Source organism: Podarcis cretensis, assembly GCF_951804945.1.
Source record: "Podarcis cretensis genome assembly, chromosome: 7".
Lineage (NCBI taxonomy): Eukaryota > Metazoa > Chordata > Lepidosauria > Squamata > Lacertidae > Podarcis > Podarcis cretensis.
Genome location: NC_137176.1, coordinates 63,671,587 through 63,690,449, shown reverse-complemented (window position 1 = coordinate 63,690,449; position 18,863 = coordinate 63,671,587). Strand labels below are relative to the sequence as shown.

The 18,863-nt window shown below is 43.2% G+C and overlaps 1 protein-coding gene across 2 annotated transcripts in view; it reads left to right on the top strand.

Annotated features, from left to right (window-relative positions):
* The first annotated feature begins 301 nt into the window (after positions 1–301).
* Positions 302–18,863, top strand: part of ZNF704 (zinc finger protein 704) — a 43,383-nt gene continuing 24,821 nt past the window's right edge. Inside the window, exons 1-2 of one of the 2 annotated variants that reach the window (XM_079983138.1) lie at positions 302–668; positions 12,928–13,175. In XM_079983138.1, coding sequence (XP_079839264.1) covers positions 354–668; positions 12,928–13,175 — 563 coding nt within the window. In that variant the 5' untranslated portion in view covers positions 302–353. The remainder of the gene's footprint in view (positions 669–12,927; positions 13,176–18,863) is intronic. The other variant, XM_079983139.1, reaches the window with a different exon arrangement.

The following is an 18,863-nucleotide window of genomic DNA, read 5'->3' as shown; positions in this document are numbered from 1 at the left end:
AGTCCGGGTTTTGAGGCTGGGGCGAGCGCGCCGCGCGGAGAGAGAGCCTAGCAAAAGAGCCTCGGCCCGTCCCTCCCCGCAGCTGGGGAGCGCCACCGCCGGGCCTGCGGGAAGGCAGGCAGCCGGGGCCCCGGAGCCGCTCGCCCTCATGGCCGCAGCGCGGCGGCCGGCCTTCCTTCCGAGCGGCGGCGGCGGCGGCAACAGCTGCCCTCTCGCCTGCTGGCCGTGAGTGCCTCCTCAGCCGCCGCCCCCTAGCCGAGCCCCGGCGCCGAGCGAGCGAGCGAGCGAGCCCGCTGCTGCTGCTGCTGCTGTTTCCCGCGCGCCGCGCTGAGGCGAGCTGGGCGCGGCCAGCCATGCAAGCGCGGCGCCTGGCCAAGCGCTCCAGCCTGGGGAGCCGGCGCCTCAGCGCCTCGCCGTCGGCCGCGCAGCCGTTGCCCAAGCTCGACAACTCGTGGAGGCCGCCCCGGCGGGAGGGCTCGGCGGCCGCCCTCGAGGAGGAGGACGAAGAGGAAGACGTGGTGGTGGACGTGGAGGAGGACGACGACGCCGACGAGGCGGAGGCGGGTGGCGGCGGAGGAGGAGCGGGAGGCAGCGGCAGCCCGCCGCCGCCGCCGGCGGAGCACACTGGGCCGGGCAAGGGCCACGCGGCCGCCCGGGGGAGCCTCAAGGTGCGTCGGCGTCGCTGGGCGGGAAAAGCGCCGTCGAAGCCGCCGCCTGCCTGGGCCGGCGGGGTCGACGCTGCTCTAGTCTCCGGGCTGCGTTCCGGAGGGGCTTCGTAGCGCGACCTCTTGGAAGTTGCGCGGGAGGCGGGCCTCGCTTGCGCCCCCACTTGCTTGCAACCCCGAATTCCAGCCTAGAATGGGCGGTTAAGAAAGGGGAAGGGGGCATCGGGGCATACGCAGAGTGCCTTCCCAGCACGAGGCTGGAGGGACGGGGCACCGACTCCATTGCAAGGCAGGCTTGCACATCTGGCTTCCCTGCCAAAGTGGACGGGAGAACCGCCGCATACCATCTCCGCTGCATAACTGTCCCCCCACCCACGTTTATTGCGAGGGAAATCTAGCTGTCTGCAGGGAAGGGGTTGGGTGCATGTAATGTGTGACAAAGGCATCAGGTGTACATTTACCGTTCTGTGTGGAAAAGGTATAAGGGTGGGGAGGTAGAGTGCATTTAAAAAAACCAAAACATTGTGGATTTAAACAAGCAAATGTAGCATAATATACTGGTTTGCAAGGGCCCTTTGGGATTGCTGTTACCCATCTCAGACAGTTAGCTCATAGTGTAAATAAAGATGGCTGTTGTTTACATTTTTTTAATAAAAACATCAACAAGGATCCTTTTGCACGGTCTGTTGTGCTGTGTTGCAGAACTTTTTGCTGTTGCAGGGTTAGAGATGGTGTGCTGTGCTAGAATGAATAACATGAAACGAAGTGCCCTCTGACAGTAGAGGGCAATGCTGGAATGACCATTGATAATAGGGATCAGCGTTGTTGGGTTCTAGGGTGTGCGTGTAGGCTTTGAAATGCATGCATCTGAACCACGCTGCTGCAAAAGAATGAAGCCGGCTTAGCAGCAACAGTGAAACGGGAGATAATGGTAAAACATAATGAGGCAGTGAAAAGAGCCATGGGGATATTAAGTGTTTGGGGTGTGTGTGTGAATGGGTAATGGGCAGGTATATTGGGAAAGTAGTTGGAGCAATTAAGGCTGCATCCCTGTACACACTTTCTTGGAAGTAACCCCCACTGAATTCTGAGTAGATGAGCATAAGGACTGCACTGCAAAGCACAGTCTTTGCACTGTGTCTGACCAGAGTCCCCTGTGACCAGTGAAGAAATGGTTCTAAAATTTCAGAAACAAGCATGTGTGACTCTACTACAGGATGCTTCTTAGGTGATCTTCAGGTTTGTGGTGGGATTTAGGGAAGGCAGGCAGTATGTACCTAAGGCTATTTTGGATCTTAAAGGTCAACTTTTATTTTGTTGTTATGCATTTACTTTATCTTCAATGCATTCATATACAAGTTTCAATATTACAAAGAACGTTCATAATGCAGGGTCATGGCATTTCATAATTTATATTTTTCTATTGCCCATCAGTTTTTTTAAAAAAATTGCAAGGTGCATTGTATACAAAGAAACTTAGTAACAGAAGTGACAGAGAAACAATTAAAACAGAAAAACATGAAATTGCATCAAGATCTAAAGAGCCAGAGGGAAGCTAACAATCAGAGCAAAAATCAGGCAAAAGGTTTTGGGAAAACAAAGGATAAAAGTTGACTGAAGGAGGTACTTTTTAGGGAACCCTAAATTGGGGTGCCACCACTAAGAAGTCCTCCCTGGTAGCCCCACTTCCTCTCTTTTGCCCAGAAGACAAATAGGAAATCAGTCCAGGTGGTCTGTCACTGTTTTATTTCTTATACTTCTATTCTGCTTGCCCACATAGAGGATTACATAGAGTTTTCTATGCTTCATAATCTCCTTAGCATTGTCACTGCTGTAGAACTAGGTCCCTGTTCTGGTAAAGCTAAAACTTCTGAATGGTTCTATGTGGGGCTATCCTATATGACATTTTGCAGTTGTCCAGATTACAAAGGTACCTGATAGATTCCCTGAGTTAACAGGGACATATGTAACCCTGTGAAGTCTATGCTGTAAATGTATTCTCTGCTGCCCAGTGGAATACAGTATGAAGTGTATGCAAGGCTTATTATTAATCATTATCAGTATTTACCATGTCCAATTTTACATAACCACACCACAGCCAATTGTGATTTGGCTGAGAAAGCATGGAGAAATGTTGCATTGCCCAACAGGTTGACAGGAGGATGTATCCTTTGAAGTCTTACCATCTCCCTTAAAATTGTATTCGGCCACTTCCAAACTGTTGCCATTTTGCAGGTAGGATTGAGTCTCGTACTACGAAATGCAGATGGGACTATTTAAATGGATTTGGCACTCTTGTACAACAAACCCATGTAAACAATTTTTTGGACTTTTGCGGTAAGGAAAGTGATGGGGAAATGCACTGGAAAGTGTGGAAATTGCTTGACATGATGTTGTATAAGCTCACTGCAAACAAATTGGGATGAATGCTCTGATAAACAGATATTGTAAAAGTGACCTTAGCTTGGATTTTTCCTTCTGCAGTCTTAACACCACTACTAATGCAAGCCATGATCAAGAATATGTTTGTGTCTCAGGTGTCTCTCTTTCTTGATTATGGTTGACATGGAAAACTGAGATTTTCAACACTGGTGTTTTGGCTCATTAATTGGTAGGTGTACCAGTGATGGAACCAGTTGCTGCAGTGCTGTGAGTGTTTGTAGGCAATGGGATAATAAGTGGTGATTGGAGACCTACAGTTTAAACCTATTCAAAAGTATATATATTTGTCATTTTTCATGTTCCCTGTTGAAATTTGGCAGCCTAAGAACTGTGCTGCATGCTTGGAAATGTTTTTGGCTGTACAGTGAAGAATACATGCTAGTTTAACCCAATATCTGCCAGAGAAGAGAGTTTGATAGGGTAAAGTATTATTATTATTATTTATTACAACCCATTTCTTTTTATTACGAACAATTTTTTATTGGGAGGCCCCATTGGCAAAAGCACGCCTTATTTACACCCTGTTATGATTTACAAATGGACCTCTGGAACAGATTATGGTTGTAAACCAAGGTACCACTATACAGAGGAAGGGCCTTCTCAGTGGTTGTACCTTGACTGTGGAACTCACTCACCACTGAGGTACAGCTGACACTGACCCAGAAGAGTTCCTTCTTCAGCTGAACACTCATTTGTTCACTCAGACTCTCACAGAACATTAGTCCCTGATCTTGATGGCTTAATATTGTATCATGTTTCCTCCTGGTGATTAAGTTGTAGCCATTTTAGTGCTATGTTTTTTGTTACGTTGTTGCCTTAGTTTTGTTGGAAATGAAAAGTAGCTAGTAAATACTTTAAATAAATAAGTAACGGCCATTATAGTTAGTTCAAACCATTCAGCTTCATAATTGGTGGTTTGAAATTGGAATGCTTTGAAAATGACTACAGCTAGCATTCAAACACTGTTTCTAGTTTGGATAAAACAAAACAACTAAAAGGGGGAGGGGCATTTCAAACACCTCTAGGAAAAAGAATTAGGGAGGTTGCAAACTCAGGAGAACGCGTCTTTCATGAAGTGCTAAATCATGGAATAGCATTGCATGTGAATGCAGCCCCATATCTAAAACTGTATAATGCTTACTTAACAACATTGCTAAAGGTGTGGAATGGACAAGTTGAAACCACATTGTGTACTGACTACTCCAGAAAGGCTTTTCTCAAAGATCCAACTGTGTCGATGGTTAATGTGATATGTTTTTATAACTGTGATGGAGGCTGACAAACACTTGGCACACGATAGTTGGCTTGTAATGCAAAGAGATCTAACCTGTTGCTGATGCCACAAATAAACTCAGCTTGGTTAAGACAAGAAACATCAAAGACGTTTGCTGTGTATGACAAGAACACTTCTGTTCAGAAACATGCAGCATAAGGGGAAGTATTATATTTCTTTTATATGGGGGAAGGAAGCTGTTGAGGAGTACAGTTTTGCATTGTTAACATTTGGGCCTGAAAAATGCTTACACTTGAGAATTTTAAAACCTGACTTTTTATCATCAGGTGATATGCATTGATATAATGTAAATAATAATAATCTGCTGGTAAAACCAAGAATGGTGTACTGTACTATGACTAATACTGGAAGTAGTTGTACTATAAACACATTGGTCTGAGGGTTAAAAAGTAACTGTGCTATGAAGCCAAGAGCTGCACCATCAGTTAATGTTACACATTTTTGAAACTCTGGCCAAAACTATGGAGAAACTTTAAAAAAAGACTACTTCTGGCAATGTCCCAGCTTGGATACTGTACTTCTCTTCTGATATGCTGGGTCATAATTTGAAGGACTGGGAGCATGTTACAAATCCGTGGTCTCCCTGCTCTCCTCTCATGCACCCAATCTCTCACTTTTCTTAGGCATTGTGTGCTTTGATAGCCAATAAAGCAAATCATAGGTAGTGGACATTCTGTACAAACAATGGTCTGCAAACCTACTCCAAGCCATGGTTTTGAAGATTTAGTAGTAAAAAGAGTTTCTGGTTTTAGGCACCACAACAAACTACAGCTGGGACAGGGGAATCTGAGGCTGGAGGAGAGAATGGACATGCAAGTGAAGGGAGTAGTGAGGAAAAAATGTAAAGGGCAATGGCATGTTCCTGCTTCTTAAAATTATGGTTTGAAAAGCCATTGCTTCTTTTCTTTTCTTTTCTTTTTTTTAAGAAAAGCATGGAGCAGAGAGGAGCTGCTGTGTTGGTCCTATCAAATGAAAAGTACACAAATTTACATAAATATGCCAATTTCAATCGGCAAAAAGAATATGCAATTACTGGGACTAACAGCCATATGTGTTGTTAATAGAAAAATGTATATCCTTCCCTTTTGGTGACTGTGCACAATTCTGGGGTAACCAATGAGGTGCCCTCCAGATGTTTTGGATGACAACTCTTATCCCATTCCAGCATGATTCAGGAATAATAGTAGCTGTAATCCAAACACCTGGGGGCGCCATGTTGGCCAGCCCTGCTGTATATGCACAGAAGTGCCAAAAAGGTGCACCAGTCTCTTCCATTTATTCTTTCACTGTTTGTTTGTTTTTGCATGTGTAAACTATCATTTTGCTTCTTGTAACTTTAAATATAGTATACTGTTTGGGCAGCAGAAGATTAGTATCCCGTTATGTTGTATTTCGGTATCCCGTTATGTTGTATTTCGGGACGCAGGTGGCGCTGTGGGTTAAAGCCTCAGCGCCTAGGGCTTGCCGATCGAAAGGTCGGCGGTTCGAATCCCTGCGGCGGGGTGCGCTCCCGCTGCTCGGTCCCAGCGCCTGCCAACCTAGCAGTTCGAAAGCACCTCCGGGTGCAAGTAGATAAATAGGGACCACTTACCAGCGGGAAGGTAAACGGCGTTTCCGTGTGCGGCTCTGGCTCTGGCTCTGGCCAGAGCAGCGATGTCACGCTGGCCACGTGACCCGGAAGTGTCTCTGGACAGCGCTGGCCCCTGGCCTCTTAAGTGAGATGGGCGCACAACCCCAGAGTCTGTCAAGACTGGCCCGTACGGGCAGGGGTACCTTTACCTTTACCTTTTATGTTGTATTTCATGCAACATGGAAGGGAGGGAGAGTAGGCAGGGTAAGCTAAGTATAGCTAAATGTGACTTGTTTCTGTGTTGAGCTGACTGGCTAGCCTTTGAATTGTCAAGAGTTATGCAGGAAAACTGTTCCTTTTTTGGCCCTTTTGGATGAAACTGTGCAATATATAGTAGTAGTCATGTAATTTCTTGACCACAATAAAACCATTCACATTTTTGTTCTGGAGAAACTGATATTTGAGTGGAATATTAGTTCTTCATCTGTTGAATAGCAAAGCTATGAATTCTCTTTCTTTGTACTATTTTTTTTAATATAATGCTGATTTAGAATAAGTGGTGCTTGTAATGGCATTCCTGATGCATTATTTCAGGTAGTGTTCTTCAGCACAGCTATTTCCAGACACTTTGAATGATTAGGCTTAACTAGCATAGGTTATTTATAATAAGCAGGCATTGGCAAGGTGAGTGAGTAAATAAATGCAAAGAGTAGCCTAGAATGTAACGATACATTAAGATTCAGAGCAGCACCTTTCCAAATATTGACAGAAGAATCTTTCTTACCTCATTGTGCTCCTCCGTGAATATTATTCTTGCTGAATAGATTGTGCAATATAATTCTTCTTTTTCAAATTGATTTATCCTCAGGCTAGCACAAAAAAAATGTTTAAGAGAACTTGAGGTTGGAGTTGTATGTTAAGAATACAAATCAATTAGATTTGTTTTTAAATAGCCTTTTAGATGTTTGATATTTTAACAGCATGAGGTGTAGTCTGGTCCCTGTTGCTTCCAGTGATGGTGTGCTATTAAGCATTTTTCAGACTTGCGGAAAGGGTTTATTGGTGCTAGTAAAAGCTTTGAGGAAGAATTTGCACCCTAAGCGTTCCTGTAAGTCTCCTTTTATTATCATAAAGGTTTCTAAAAAGGTTTTGCGCAATGTTTCTACATCCAGAAGTCCCCCATTCCATATATCTTGTCCTGCATCTCCAAGTAGCTTCCTGATATATTTTTTTCATGGATGTATCATTGTCATCTTAAATGCGGTACATGCATGATTGAACTGCTTCTCCTAAGCCTCCTTCTCTTTGGCTACATTCAGACAATAATATTTTGGCCTAATAAGCTGAGGTATGAATGAGCCTTGTGCCCCTGCAGGAAAGCCAGGAAACAAACCAAGAAGTCTTCAGTTAACTATGGTTTCATGTTGTATCCAAACTGGGAAGCCATGGTTAGCAGCTTGAGAATAAGGTAGGATATCAAACCATGGTTTGAAGTTGGCTTCATATCCTGGATTCTTCTGAAGCCATTAACGAGCTTCCCAGTTGCACATAGTGCAAAATTATGCTTAACTGAAGACTTCTTAATGTGGCTATTGACTAGGGTCTATAGATACTATCTTCCCTGTTAACCAGGCATTAATTCTTCTTATGTCACCAGAGGCTAAAATAACCTTGGTGATTAGGAGCACCTATTACCAGCTAGTGTAGCAATGATGTCCTGAAATTGGGCAGTCCTTATATTTGGGTTACTGTGATGCAGTCTTTGTGGGGCTGCCCTTGGAATTATTTCAGAAGCTGCAGCTAGTGCAGAAGATGGCAGCAAAGGTACTGAGTAGAGAGCTAAAAGTGCTCAAACAGGCTGGCTGCTGTTAGCTACCAAGCAATGTCCAGAGTTTTGTTTCTGGTGTAAAAGCCCTAAACAACTCAGGACCAGAATACTGAAAAGATTGCCTTCCCCTTCCTATGCAGACATGTTAGGATGTTAAGATAATCAGAGAAACCCTTGCTAGTGGTACCACATTATCTAAGCATGTCACTTGGGGTGGGGGAATGAAGAAGGGCCTTCTTTATAGTGGTGCCCACTCTTTGGAGCACTCTATTATGGGCATTGCTCATTGCTGATTTTATTTAGATTTTATGTATATTTTAATAGTCACTTTTAAAACATTTTAGTGTTGAATTTTATTTTGTAAGCTGTTTCAGGACCCCTGTATGGGAAGCCGTGTTTAAATAATTTTAATAAAATCTAGGTTTTGTTTCAGAATCCCCTCTCTATCTCCCACACACACAGTCTCAGTCACCAAGTGAGAGCCAGTGTGGTGTAGTGGTTAAGAGCAGTGGACTCGTAATCTGGTGAACCAGGTTCGATTCCCCGCTCCTCCACATGCAGCTGCTGGGTGACCTTGGGCCAGTCACACTTCTCTGAAGTCTCTCAGCCTCACTCACCTCACAGAGTGTTTGTTGTGGGGGAGGAAGGGAAAGGAGAATGTTAGCCGCTTTGAGACTCCTTAGGGTAGTGATAAAGTGGGATATCAAATCCAAACTCCTCCTCCTCTTCTGCATAGCATAGCAAAAACCAAAACAACAAGAACAAAAACCCAGTAGCTGTTTTTTCAGACTCCACAAGTCATGTTCTGCTTATCTCTTGTCTTGGCTAGTGCAAATTTTCATCCTTCCCTTTATGCACCTTAGTCCTTTCATTTATGTCTAGAACTCTTTTACCCAAATCATTAATCTCTCCACTGAAGCTGGGCGGGCGAAGGTGCATCCCATAATAGTACCACTTTAAATTAAGTCATGGATTGAAACTTAATTTGGTCTAATAAAGCAAGTTTTGCTACAGACTAGGCTTCTGTCCGCATAGCTATTGAATTACTGGAAATCCCTATCACGGGTCTGTGAAGAAGAGCAGATAAGTAGAGTTGAGTCATAGTGGGTTGCAGCAAAGCAAACTTACTTTATCTGTACCATTCTGCCTTGTAAGCTGCCGGCAGAGTCAGAGGCATCATGTGATGGACTGGAGAAGCAACTAGCACAATGGCAGGATAGAGTTGTTAATTTTTTTGACTTAGTAAGGGTGTCTGTGCAGAGCAATGAGGCTAAGAGAGAATATATGTCAAACTTGGAACATTGCATTTCTATTCTTTACCCAAGTCTAAAATTATAATTACCCATCCCCTTTCCTTACCCTTTATAAAGAGCAGGTTAGCCAGACAAAATCTGAAGGCTGTGTAAAAAAATCTGGTTACAGATAGGTAGCCGTGTTGGTCTGCCATAGTCAAAACAAAATAAAAAAATTCCTTCCAGTAGCACCTTAAAGACCAACTAAGTTAGTTCTTGGTATGAGCTTTGCATGCACACGAAAGCTCATACCAAGAACTAACTTAGTTGGTCTTTAAGGTGCTACTGGAAGGAATTTTTTTATTTTGTTTTAAAAAAATCTGGTCTTTGATACATGGTAACTTGATGGGGGGATAGTAACACAAAGTTAATTGAACCTGTTGATTAGAATTTGAGTCCACTTTTGCATGAACCCCATACATGTTATTGCATGTGCAGATTTGGAGTGCTGTGCGTCTGTTCTCTTAAACTGAACTTGCAAAGGGGAAATTTCCATCACACATAGGCCTACAGCTTGGACCGTGAGAACTTGCTGCATCTCCTCAAATGCCTACACAGGCTTCAACAGACGTAGCAAAAACTCCTGGCCATCACTTCTGCTGCATTTCATTTCATCACTCTTTTCTCTGCTGCCTTTATCCCTATTTATTCACCATATACAGTATTACCCATTATTATTACCCATATTATCACTCCCCATGAATTCAGCAGATGTGAAGTCTTCTGCATTCCTTAGCAGACCCATCCATTTGTACCATTGAAAGGGACATTGTGGGAGATTCTCAGTACACCACCTTACCCCCCTCCCACAAACACTTTCAAAAGGGTGTAAGATGTCAATCGTCCAAAGGCCTGGTTGAAGAGGGAACATTTTTGCCTGGCACCTAAAGGTGTATAATGAAGGGGCCAGCCAAACCTCCCTGGGGAGAGCATTCTACAAACAGGGAGCCACTGTAGAAAAGGCCCTGTTCTCGTGTTGCCGCCCTCTAAACCTCTCGTAGCGTAGGTACACGAAGAAGGGCCTCAGATGATGAATGCAGGGTCTGGGTCAGTTCATATGGGGAGAGGCTGCCCTTGAGGTATTGTGGCCCTGAGCCATTTAAGGCTTTATAGGTATAAAAAACAACCCAGGACTTTGAATTGGGCTTGGAAACTAATTGGCAGCCAGCGCAGTCTGACCAGGATTGGTGTAATATGCTCAAGCCGTCATGCCCCATTAAGCATCCTGGCCACCAAATTCTGCACCATGGTTGGACAGTTGACCTATGCACATACATGTCAGGTACGTGCCATGCACACAGTGGTTCTCTGAATTGTCCCAGAATTAGTATTTGATTTTTTCAGGATAATTGGTTAAAAATCAACTTTCAAAACAGGAAATCTCATCTGTCTTTCAAGCATGACCTTTATTACTAAAGTGAAAAGTATACTTGTTTACAATTGTTGGTTGTGTTGTGTTGTGAGCTTTTTGCTTTGCAAAACACAGGGGAAACATCTTTTCTTGGCAATATGTCATTTGGCTGCATGTCGAGAAGTATAATATGACTAATGCTTTCAGCTTGGATACCATTTGTGTTCTTAAAGTAATCATTCTGGTTTTTCTCTTGAAACAAGTGCCAGAAGGCTTTCCAAGGAAACTACAAAATGGGAAATGTGTTTAAATATTTTGCCTCTAATCATTTTAAGTGTGTATATGGGCTTGCACTGTAATTTTTCATTGTATTTTACAGTAACCTTATACCAGCATAATTAGTTTTACAGTTTAAAAAAAAATAAACTGGCGCTGGGCAACAACCAGCAGTGTTTCCCGATAATACCCATGTTGAACTCCCCTCCCCATCCATGTATTCAAACTACTATGCATCTGTTGCATTTATTTTATTTTTTTATTATTGATAAACTCTCTTGGAAGCATCAAGTTTCACATGGACTGAAGCTGCACCTTTTTTTGCACAGGACTATTTTCACAGTGGGTGGCACTGTGGTCTAAACCACTGAGCCTTGGGCTTGCTGATTGGAAGGTCAGTGGTTCGAATCCCCACAATGGGGTGAGTTACCGTTGCTCGGTCCCTGCTCCTGCCAACCTAGCAGTTTGAAAGCACGTCAAAATGCAAGTAGATAAATAGGTACCGCTCCAGTGGGAGGGTAAACGGCATTTCCATGTGCTGCTCTGGTTTCACCAGAAGCAGCTTAGTCATGCTGGCCACATGACCCAGAAAAACTGTGGACAAATGTCGGCTCCCTTGGCCAGAAAGCAAGATGAGCGCTACAACCCCAGAGTCGTCTGTGACTGTCAGGGGTATTTTACCTTCCACAAACACACACATGGTCATAGTGTGGCTAGATGCAAGCAAAGTTGTATGAAGCTACCCATTTCTGTTTCAGTTACTCATTTTTCCAGTTTTAAATTCATTTCAGTACATTTCCACGTCAGTTTGTGATTTTTTTATTTATTAGAAAAAAAATAACAGAATTAGTTCCTAATATACCATTTTCTGGGGGACGCAGGTGGCACTGTGGGTTAAAGCCTCAGCGCCTAGGACTTGCCGATCGAAAGGTCGGCGGTTCGAATCCCTGCGGCGGGGTGCGCTCCCGCTGCTCGGTCCCAGCGCCTGCCAACCTAGCAGTTCGAAAGCACCTCCGGGTGCAAGTAGATAAATAGGGACCGCTTACCAGCGGGAAGGTAAACGGCGTTTCCGTGTGCGGCTCTGGCTCGCCAGAGCAGCGATGTCACGCTGGCCACGTGACCCGGAAGTGTCTCCAGACAGCGCTGGCCCCTGGCCTCTTAAGTAAGATGGGCGCACAACCCCAGAGTCTGTCAAGACTGGCCCGTACGGGCAGGGGTACCTTTACCTTTACCTTTATACCATTTTCTGAGAGCAGTTTCCCCTAATATAACACATTTTATATGCTATTTTCACTAATATATTTGTTGTTTGTTTATTAATTCAATTTCTGTCCCAGCCTTCCTCCCCAAGAGGCCAAAGTAGCAAAACATGACAAAGCAGTAAAACATGACAACTGCAATTTAAAATAAGTTTGAACACCTAAGCACATATAAGAATGTGTAAGTCATGTTCAAGGTGGCTTGCAACATGCATAATTACAAACATTAACAAAAGTCATAGTAGGTAATAAATGAAACATCAGAAAGTACACATATTGAACAATTTCCACGTAAATCATAATGAGATATAAAATAAACATACAAAGATTTGCAAACCATCCCCCCTCAACAAAACCCTCTCAACAATACCCTAGCCCAAGAGTGTGTTCAGCTTCAGCTTTTGTAGCTGGAGTTAGCCCAGGTGGGAAAAGGCCTGCAAGGCAGAGAGCAAGTCTTCCAGGATTCACAGCCAAGATGGTCCTGCCGTGAGAGCATGCTGGGTCTTCCTTCCTCTGTGTCAAGGGTGGGGAAGCTGTGGCCCTCCAGAGGTTGTTGAACTCAGTTCCCATCAGCTTCAGCCAGGAATGAAGGAAGCTGAGGTCCAATAAGCATCTGGAAGACCACAAGTTCCCCTCCCCTGACACACAGAGCAAGGTAGTTCTAGAACTGAGGCTGGGTGCTGCCCACCAAGAGCACCTTTCTGTTTGCCCTTGCTGCTCTTATTTGATATGTGGATGGCCCTCTCAATAGGGTGCTCATGACAATTTGCAGGTATCTGTAGTAAAGGAAATGAAGAGGTTTCTGTCTGAAGCCTGTGAAGCAAAGTGGTTGGTAATGTGAGTCGGAGCTGCTAAATAGAATTGGATGCCTGGAGGCTATGTCTGCCCCCTCTTTTTAAAATGATGCAAATGAATTGCAAGAAATCTAATAATCCCTTTTAATTTTTCAGGCAACCAGCATAAAGCGTGAAATGACCTTCGCAGCATTTCAGCAGGAGGAGCTAAAAAGTGATCTGAATCAAAAACTGTCAGACCAACATTTTTTTCTGTTGGCGATGAAGGAAGAGGATTCGAAAACAGCAGACACCAAAAAACCTGGCAGAGTCCATGAGCACGAGAAAGAAAGCACCCGCTCCATCTGCCTTCTCGAGCAGAAACGCAAAGTTGTGTCTTCAAATATTGATGTGCCTCCTGCAAGGTAGGGAAGCCTGAAAAGCAGGAAAGGGTGGCAAAATGACTAGCCTTCCAAGTTCAGCAAGTTGGGTTTTTCTGATATAAACTACCGTATTTTTCACTCCATAAGGCACACCTGACCATAAGGCGTTTTTTTTTTTGGGGGGGGGGAGGAATTCAAGGGAAAAAAAAATTCTTTAAAGAGAGTGCTGAGCAGAGCCTGTATGTATCCCAGGCTCTGCTCAGCGTTCCCTTTCATGAGCCCCGTGGAGTGTGTGTGCGGCACTTGCAGGCTTTTCCCCAAGGAGGGAGAAGGGCAGCCCCTCACTGATCCCCGCCGCCCTGTGGAGGCTTCACGGGCTACCCCAGAGCTGCTCAGGAGCTTGTCGGGGCTGGTGGGGGAAGCCTGGGTCCCCCCCCCAGCCCCAAAAAGTAGCTCAGGGAGCTGCTCCCAGAGCTTGTGGGGCTGGTGGGGGAAGCCCAGGTTCCCCCCCCCCCAGCCCCAGGGACCACACATTCGCTCCATAAGACGCACAGACATTTCCCCTTAGATTTTAAGAGGGAAAAAGTGTGTCTTATGGAGCGAAAAAGATGGTATATAGCGCTTCCTACAGGTTGTGTGTGTGTGTGTGTGTGTGTGTGTGTGGTGTCTGTTGTGGAGGTTAGTGGTCATTGTTTGATATGGACCACTTGGGTTATAAGATTCACTGGGCAGCCTTTGGCCAGTTGCTAGTACTCCAGTTCTATCATTGTAGAATAGGTATCAATAATAGTAAATTGTTTAAAATGAAATATAAACTTATGTGAGCAATGCCAGCAAGGAATATACTAAAGCAGAGATCCTTCCACCCATATGACAGGTGAGACAATTTCATAGCTGGTGTAAGTTCTGATCCAAAACATCAGGAGGGCACCAGGTTAGGTAAGGCTGCTCTAAACTATACTCCGAGGCCTGATTCAGCTATAATAATTTCAGTCTGGTTTAGTCTGATAAACCATGATTTCATTAAACCAAGAATGAGCATTGTGACTTTGCTTCCATCTTCTCTTCTTTCTTTGTCATGCTGCAGTGGAATAGAATAGAAACTGAATTTGAAGGATGGGTATAAAACCAAGAGGCAGAGCAATCAAACCCACAACCCCTTAGGCAGTGTTAGAAAGCTAGGAGCTAAATGGCACCTTGAACCTAGGTTATGGGTGCAACAATGGAATGGCTAGGTGTGCTTTTTTAACAAGAAGAATACAAAGCTGAAAATGAATGAACTGCAGCTAAAGTATTATGTTCATTTTTCACATGCTCTAGTCTTCCCCTGCCGACACCCCTAATATTCTTAAGAGGGTCTCTTCTCCAGTCTTCAGAGAGTAGTTGGAAGTGGGGAGGCAGAAAAAGGTCCTCCTTTCCTTCCACTCTGCAGTTTTAATCTGAAATCTTAGGCGCAGTACTGCTCCCAGAGCTCAGCAACACCTTAAATCCTCTTGATTCCCCAGATGACACGCCCCTCCCCCCCCACATCTGTACTGACTGCTGCAAGTTTCATTCAGGAGACTTCCCTTTCCCTCCCTTATCCTCAATGGCAGGACTGTGTGTTTTCTCCCATTTCCCTCCTTCCTTCTCCTTTCCCTCAGTGCTTGCCTTGGGGCATTAACAAAAGACTCATAAAGTATATTTACCATAAGTGTGCTTGCATTATTATGGAAACCTTCTGTGTAATACAAACCTTCCCCAGAGTTTGAGGTAGTTGGCACCCATGATTTTGTTCTGGTCACTTACTGGACTTCCTGTGGAAATTTGTTGGACGTTATGGCACTGGGTTGTAGCTTTGATTCTGCCTCCATTCACTCTCAGTGTATTAGACCTCTTGGAAAAGCTTTAGAATTTGATATCCTGAACCCCTTCACTAATTGCTTGGTGCTGCAGCCATTAGGGAGCTTATAATGAAATAGCAAAATGAAATAAGGAAGAAAGGGAGCTGAAGGTATAAGGAGGGAGGTAAGACTCTTTTTTTATATTTATATACGTGGTGCTGTTGAATGGGCATCGTAAGAACAGGAGTAGTAATGGCTATTTCTTCAGGGCAAGTTCCATACCGTAACTACAATGATGCTGAATAAAAATGGGGTATCAACTAAAGAGCCCCAAGTGCAATTTTGTGGGAAATTACAGAAAGCAAAGGACATACACTAAATGGTTGTTGTTTATTGAAAGGGGATAGATTTGTTTGTTTGTTTTTAAAACGGTCAAGACCGTAATCTAGCTGTTTGGTATGATCTGCCATATCAGGGTTCAATTGTGGCAACTTTTAATGCCAGCTCAGTCTCTAGTTACCCCTCTTCTCCCTTGACAATAGAAGGGAACCTTGAGAGCAGCAAATCCTGAGCTAGTCAATTACACCTGCAGTCACTGTTGTCTAATACAATGACAGGGAGCATCAAAGCTGAAGTGCCCCAGGTGCTCGTTTTCAGGCTAGTATGCCATGGCTTATTAAATTTGAATCAAGCTGTACCCTAAACCTCATCAAAGATTGCAGCAGATGTAATAACCAGCCAACATCATGGCTCACATTCTCCTTGCTAACATTGCCCAATAATATTCTTGGTAGCTTAGCACAATAAAAGTCTTTTCAGACATAGGACTCAAGTTTAACTCTGATGTGGTATTTACTATTAGTGTATTTTTTATACTTTTAGTGAATTTATATTTTTGCTCTCTTTTTCTGTTGCTTCTACAGCCTAACACAAGACTTTTGCACGCTGGCTCCTGCAGCTACACAAATGCCCTCTGGCATCCCTTTCGTTTTTCAGCGCCCCCCCCCCCCCCGAATTTTTTGCACCCCAGTTCCATTGGCAAAGCACACAAAAGGGGGAATAGAAATTTTATCAAAATGGTGGTAGCCACAGCATGCCTTAATTGAGCTTGTGTGAGCCACCAGTTGAAGCTCAGTGGTCTTGTACAAAGGCACAAACACAGCGGTGTTTTAAATGTGTATCTCTCAGGTTCATATCACTCCAGGACTCAATGCACTAGGCCTTGCCTGATGGTGTTTTTTTTTTTTTTTTGGTTTTTTTTGTTGTGTTTTTTTTGCATATCAGCCCATGAACAGAAGGATTTGTTTGAATCTGTGATGTGTCTTGTTGAATTTGCTTTTTGACACTCCTACACAAAACCTATTTTTCTCTTTGGGTATTTGCTTCTTAAAATGTAGGTGAAATATTTGTGGGTGAATAAAAATAATACAGTTTTCTCATCTACAAATATATGAACATAAAAGAACTTGATAGAAAATTCTGCAGTATAAAAATAATATCCATCAAGTGGGGGTTTTTTTAAAACAGATTTTAAAAATTCCTGCATGTTTTAGGAATATCTTAGGATAGCCATGACTAACTCAAGTCTACAGGGTATGTCTTAGTTGGATACAATCCATTGTCTTCATTCTGGTGTTAGCTTAGGAGCATATTAACATGCACAATTAATAAAAATTAATTAAAACATCTTGAGTATATTAACATGCACAATTAATAAAAATAACTATTATTTACATTCTTTGTTTAATTCTAATGACACAGCAGTGCTTAATTGTGTGCTTAACTTTATTAATTCCATTGGCCCTAAATTTATCTAGACTGTGCCTATAACCTCGGAGTTTATGTGGAACCAACGCAATCCAGTCACCATAAAATACAGCATAAGAGCCTGTTTGCATCACAGCCACTAGGTGTCACTAGAGAGTGCTTGCAGCCTTGATACAGGAAAATGGATGAGAATTGTCCCTCGCGATTAAAAAAAATCCCCAAATATTGTTTAATATAGGTAATTGTATTATTTACGAGTTTGAATTTGAGTTTCAAAATTCTTTACAAAGAAAATGAATAAGAATAAGGGTGTTGCATAGAATAGGATGGCGATCCTGTCAAACATCATCACAGCAAAACAAACTCTCCTAATTTTTATTTAGTTTTATTAACTGATATTAAAAATGCATCAGCACTTCTGGACAATAGTTAAGGTTAATGCTGCTATTTCTTGTGCACTTTTGAATTACTTTAAAGTAGAGATCACTTTGTTGAAGGTCAAAATACTCACCTTGGTGAAAATCAAATGTATTAGTTGTCAAAAAATGCATTTGCCTCAATTCCTTGCATGGCTCAGAGCAAGGGTAGGCAAACTAAGGCCCGGGGGCCGGATCCAGCCCAATCGCCTTCTAAATCCGGCCCGCGGACGGTCCAGGAATCAGCATGTTTTTACACGAGTAGAATGTGTTATTTTATTTTAAAAGCATCTCTGGGTTATTCGTGGGGCATAGGAATTCGTTCATTTCCCCCCAAAAAATATAGTCTGGCCCCCCACAAGGTCTGAGGGACAGTGGACCGGCCCCCTGCTGAAAAAGTTTGCTGACCCCTGGCTCAGAGCAATACAAATCCCCATATAAAAGAGGAGTCAGTCAATTTCAAAAATGAATTGTACTTGACAAATTGTCTCAGAATGAAATTCTGCTTATTCTTGTATTCCTCAGTGATGATGTTGTTGGCTGTCCTTTCTCTTTGATCTGAAGCCCAAAGGGACTGGCCCATTAAGTTCCAATTAGGAGCAGGCATATCACCAACTCTCTTTAATTTATTTATCTGTGTGTTTATAATCTGCATATTAATTAAGAAACATGTAGCAAGGTAGATTGCAGCATATAAAATTAAAGTGAACAAAGATATCCATAACAATATCAATTTGAAAAATCCATAAATGCTGGTGGGTTTAAAAGAGAAAATTCAAAATGCAAATGTGTGGCTAAACAGTATAGGTTTCAAAAGACATCTCAAGGGAGGGAGAGAACTTCCTGCCCAAAGTTCTGCTAGCAGGGAGTTTCACAGGGCAGTGCCTGTCAAACTAAAGGTTTCATCTCTTGTGAAGGCCAGCCAAACTTCAGAGGCATGAGACCCACCAGAGGTGCCCCCCTCAAAGGATCTTGGTGATTGAGGTGAGTCAAATCTGAGTACAGTATAGCTTAGTTGGATACCACCCTTTATTTCTGGGACTGGTTCTGGAGCAGCCATGCAATGGAACGTGGCATAGATCCTGCTTATTGGCAAGGAAGTAGTGCTATGAGTCCCCAACAGAAATATGAGTAAGGTTTGCAAGACGAAATGTGCATTCTGGCTGGCCAATGTACAACAGAGCTGTTAAGTTTACTTTCAGAACGGTTGGTCCCAATTGTCTGCACAGTTAAATCAGTCACCTAGAGAGTTGTATTGTGACTAGATTTGTCTGTTTCACCTAGACAGGTTAGATAACATTCATTGTCAAGCACTAATTACTGATATGGAAATAAGAGTGAGCACCTGTGTAGAAAGGAACTGATATGAATTATGCACAGTGCTGACGATATCTGCAATTACCGAAGCAAAACTAACTCATGACAATACAGCACTTAATGCCATTAGATACTATGCTGTGTTAAATATGCACAAGCCCCTTCCTTCAAAATGTTCAGGTGCTGTTCAGGGACATAAGAAACGAGTAAGTGTAATAATCTGTCTAAAAGAAGTCAGATGCTTAGTATCCCATGAACCATGCTTGTGGAAAAACTAAAGCAATGAATTGTGTGCTGGCGCCATATCTACAGTGCAGATATAATACATACATAACACGACTCACACTGAAAGCTTCAGATCTGCTTCAAGACTGTAGTTCAGCTGCAATTCATCTCGCTGGATTTTA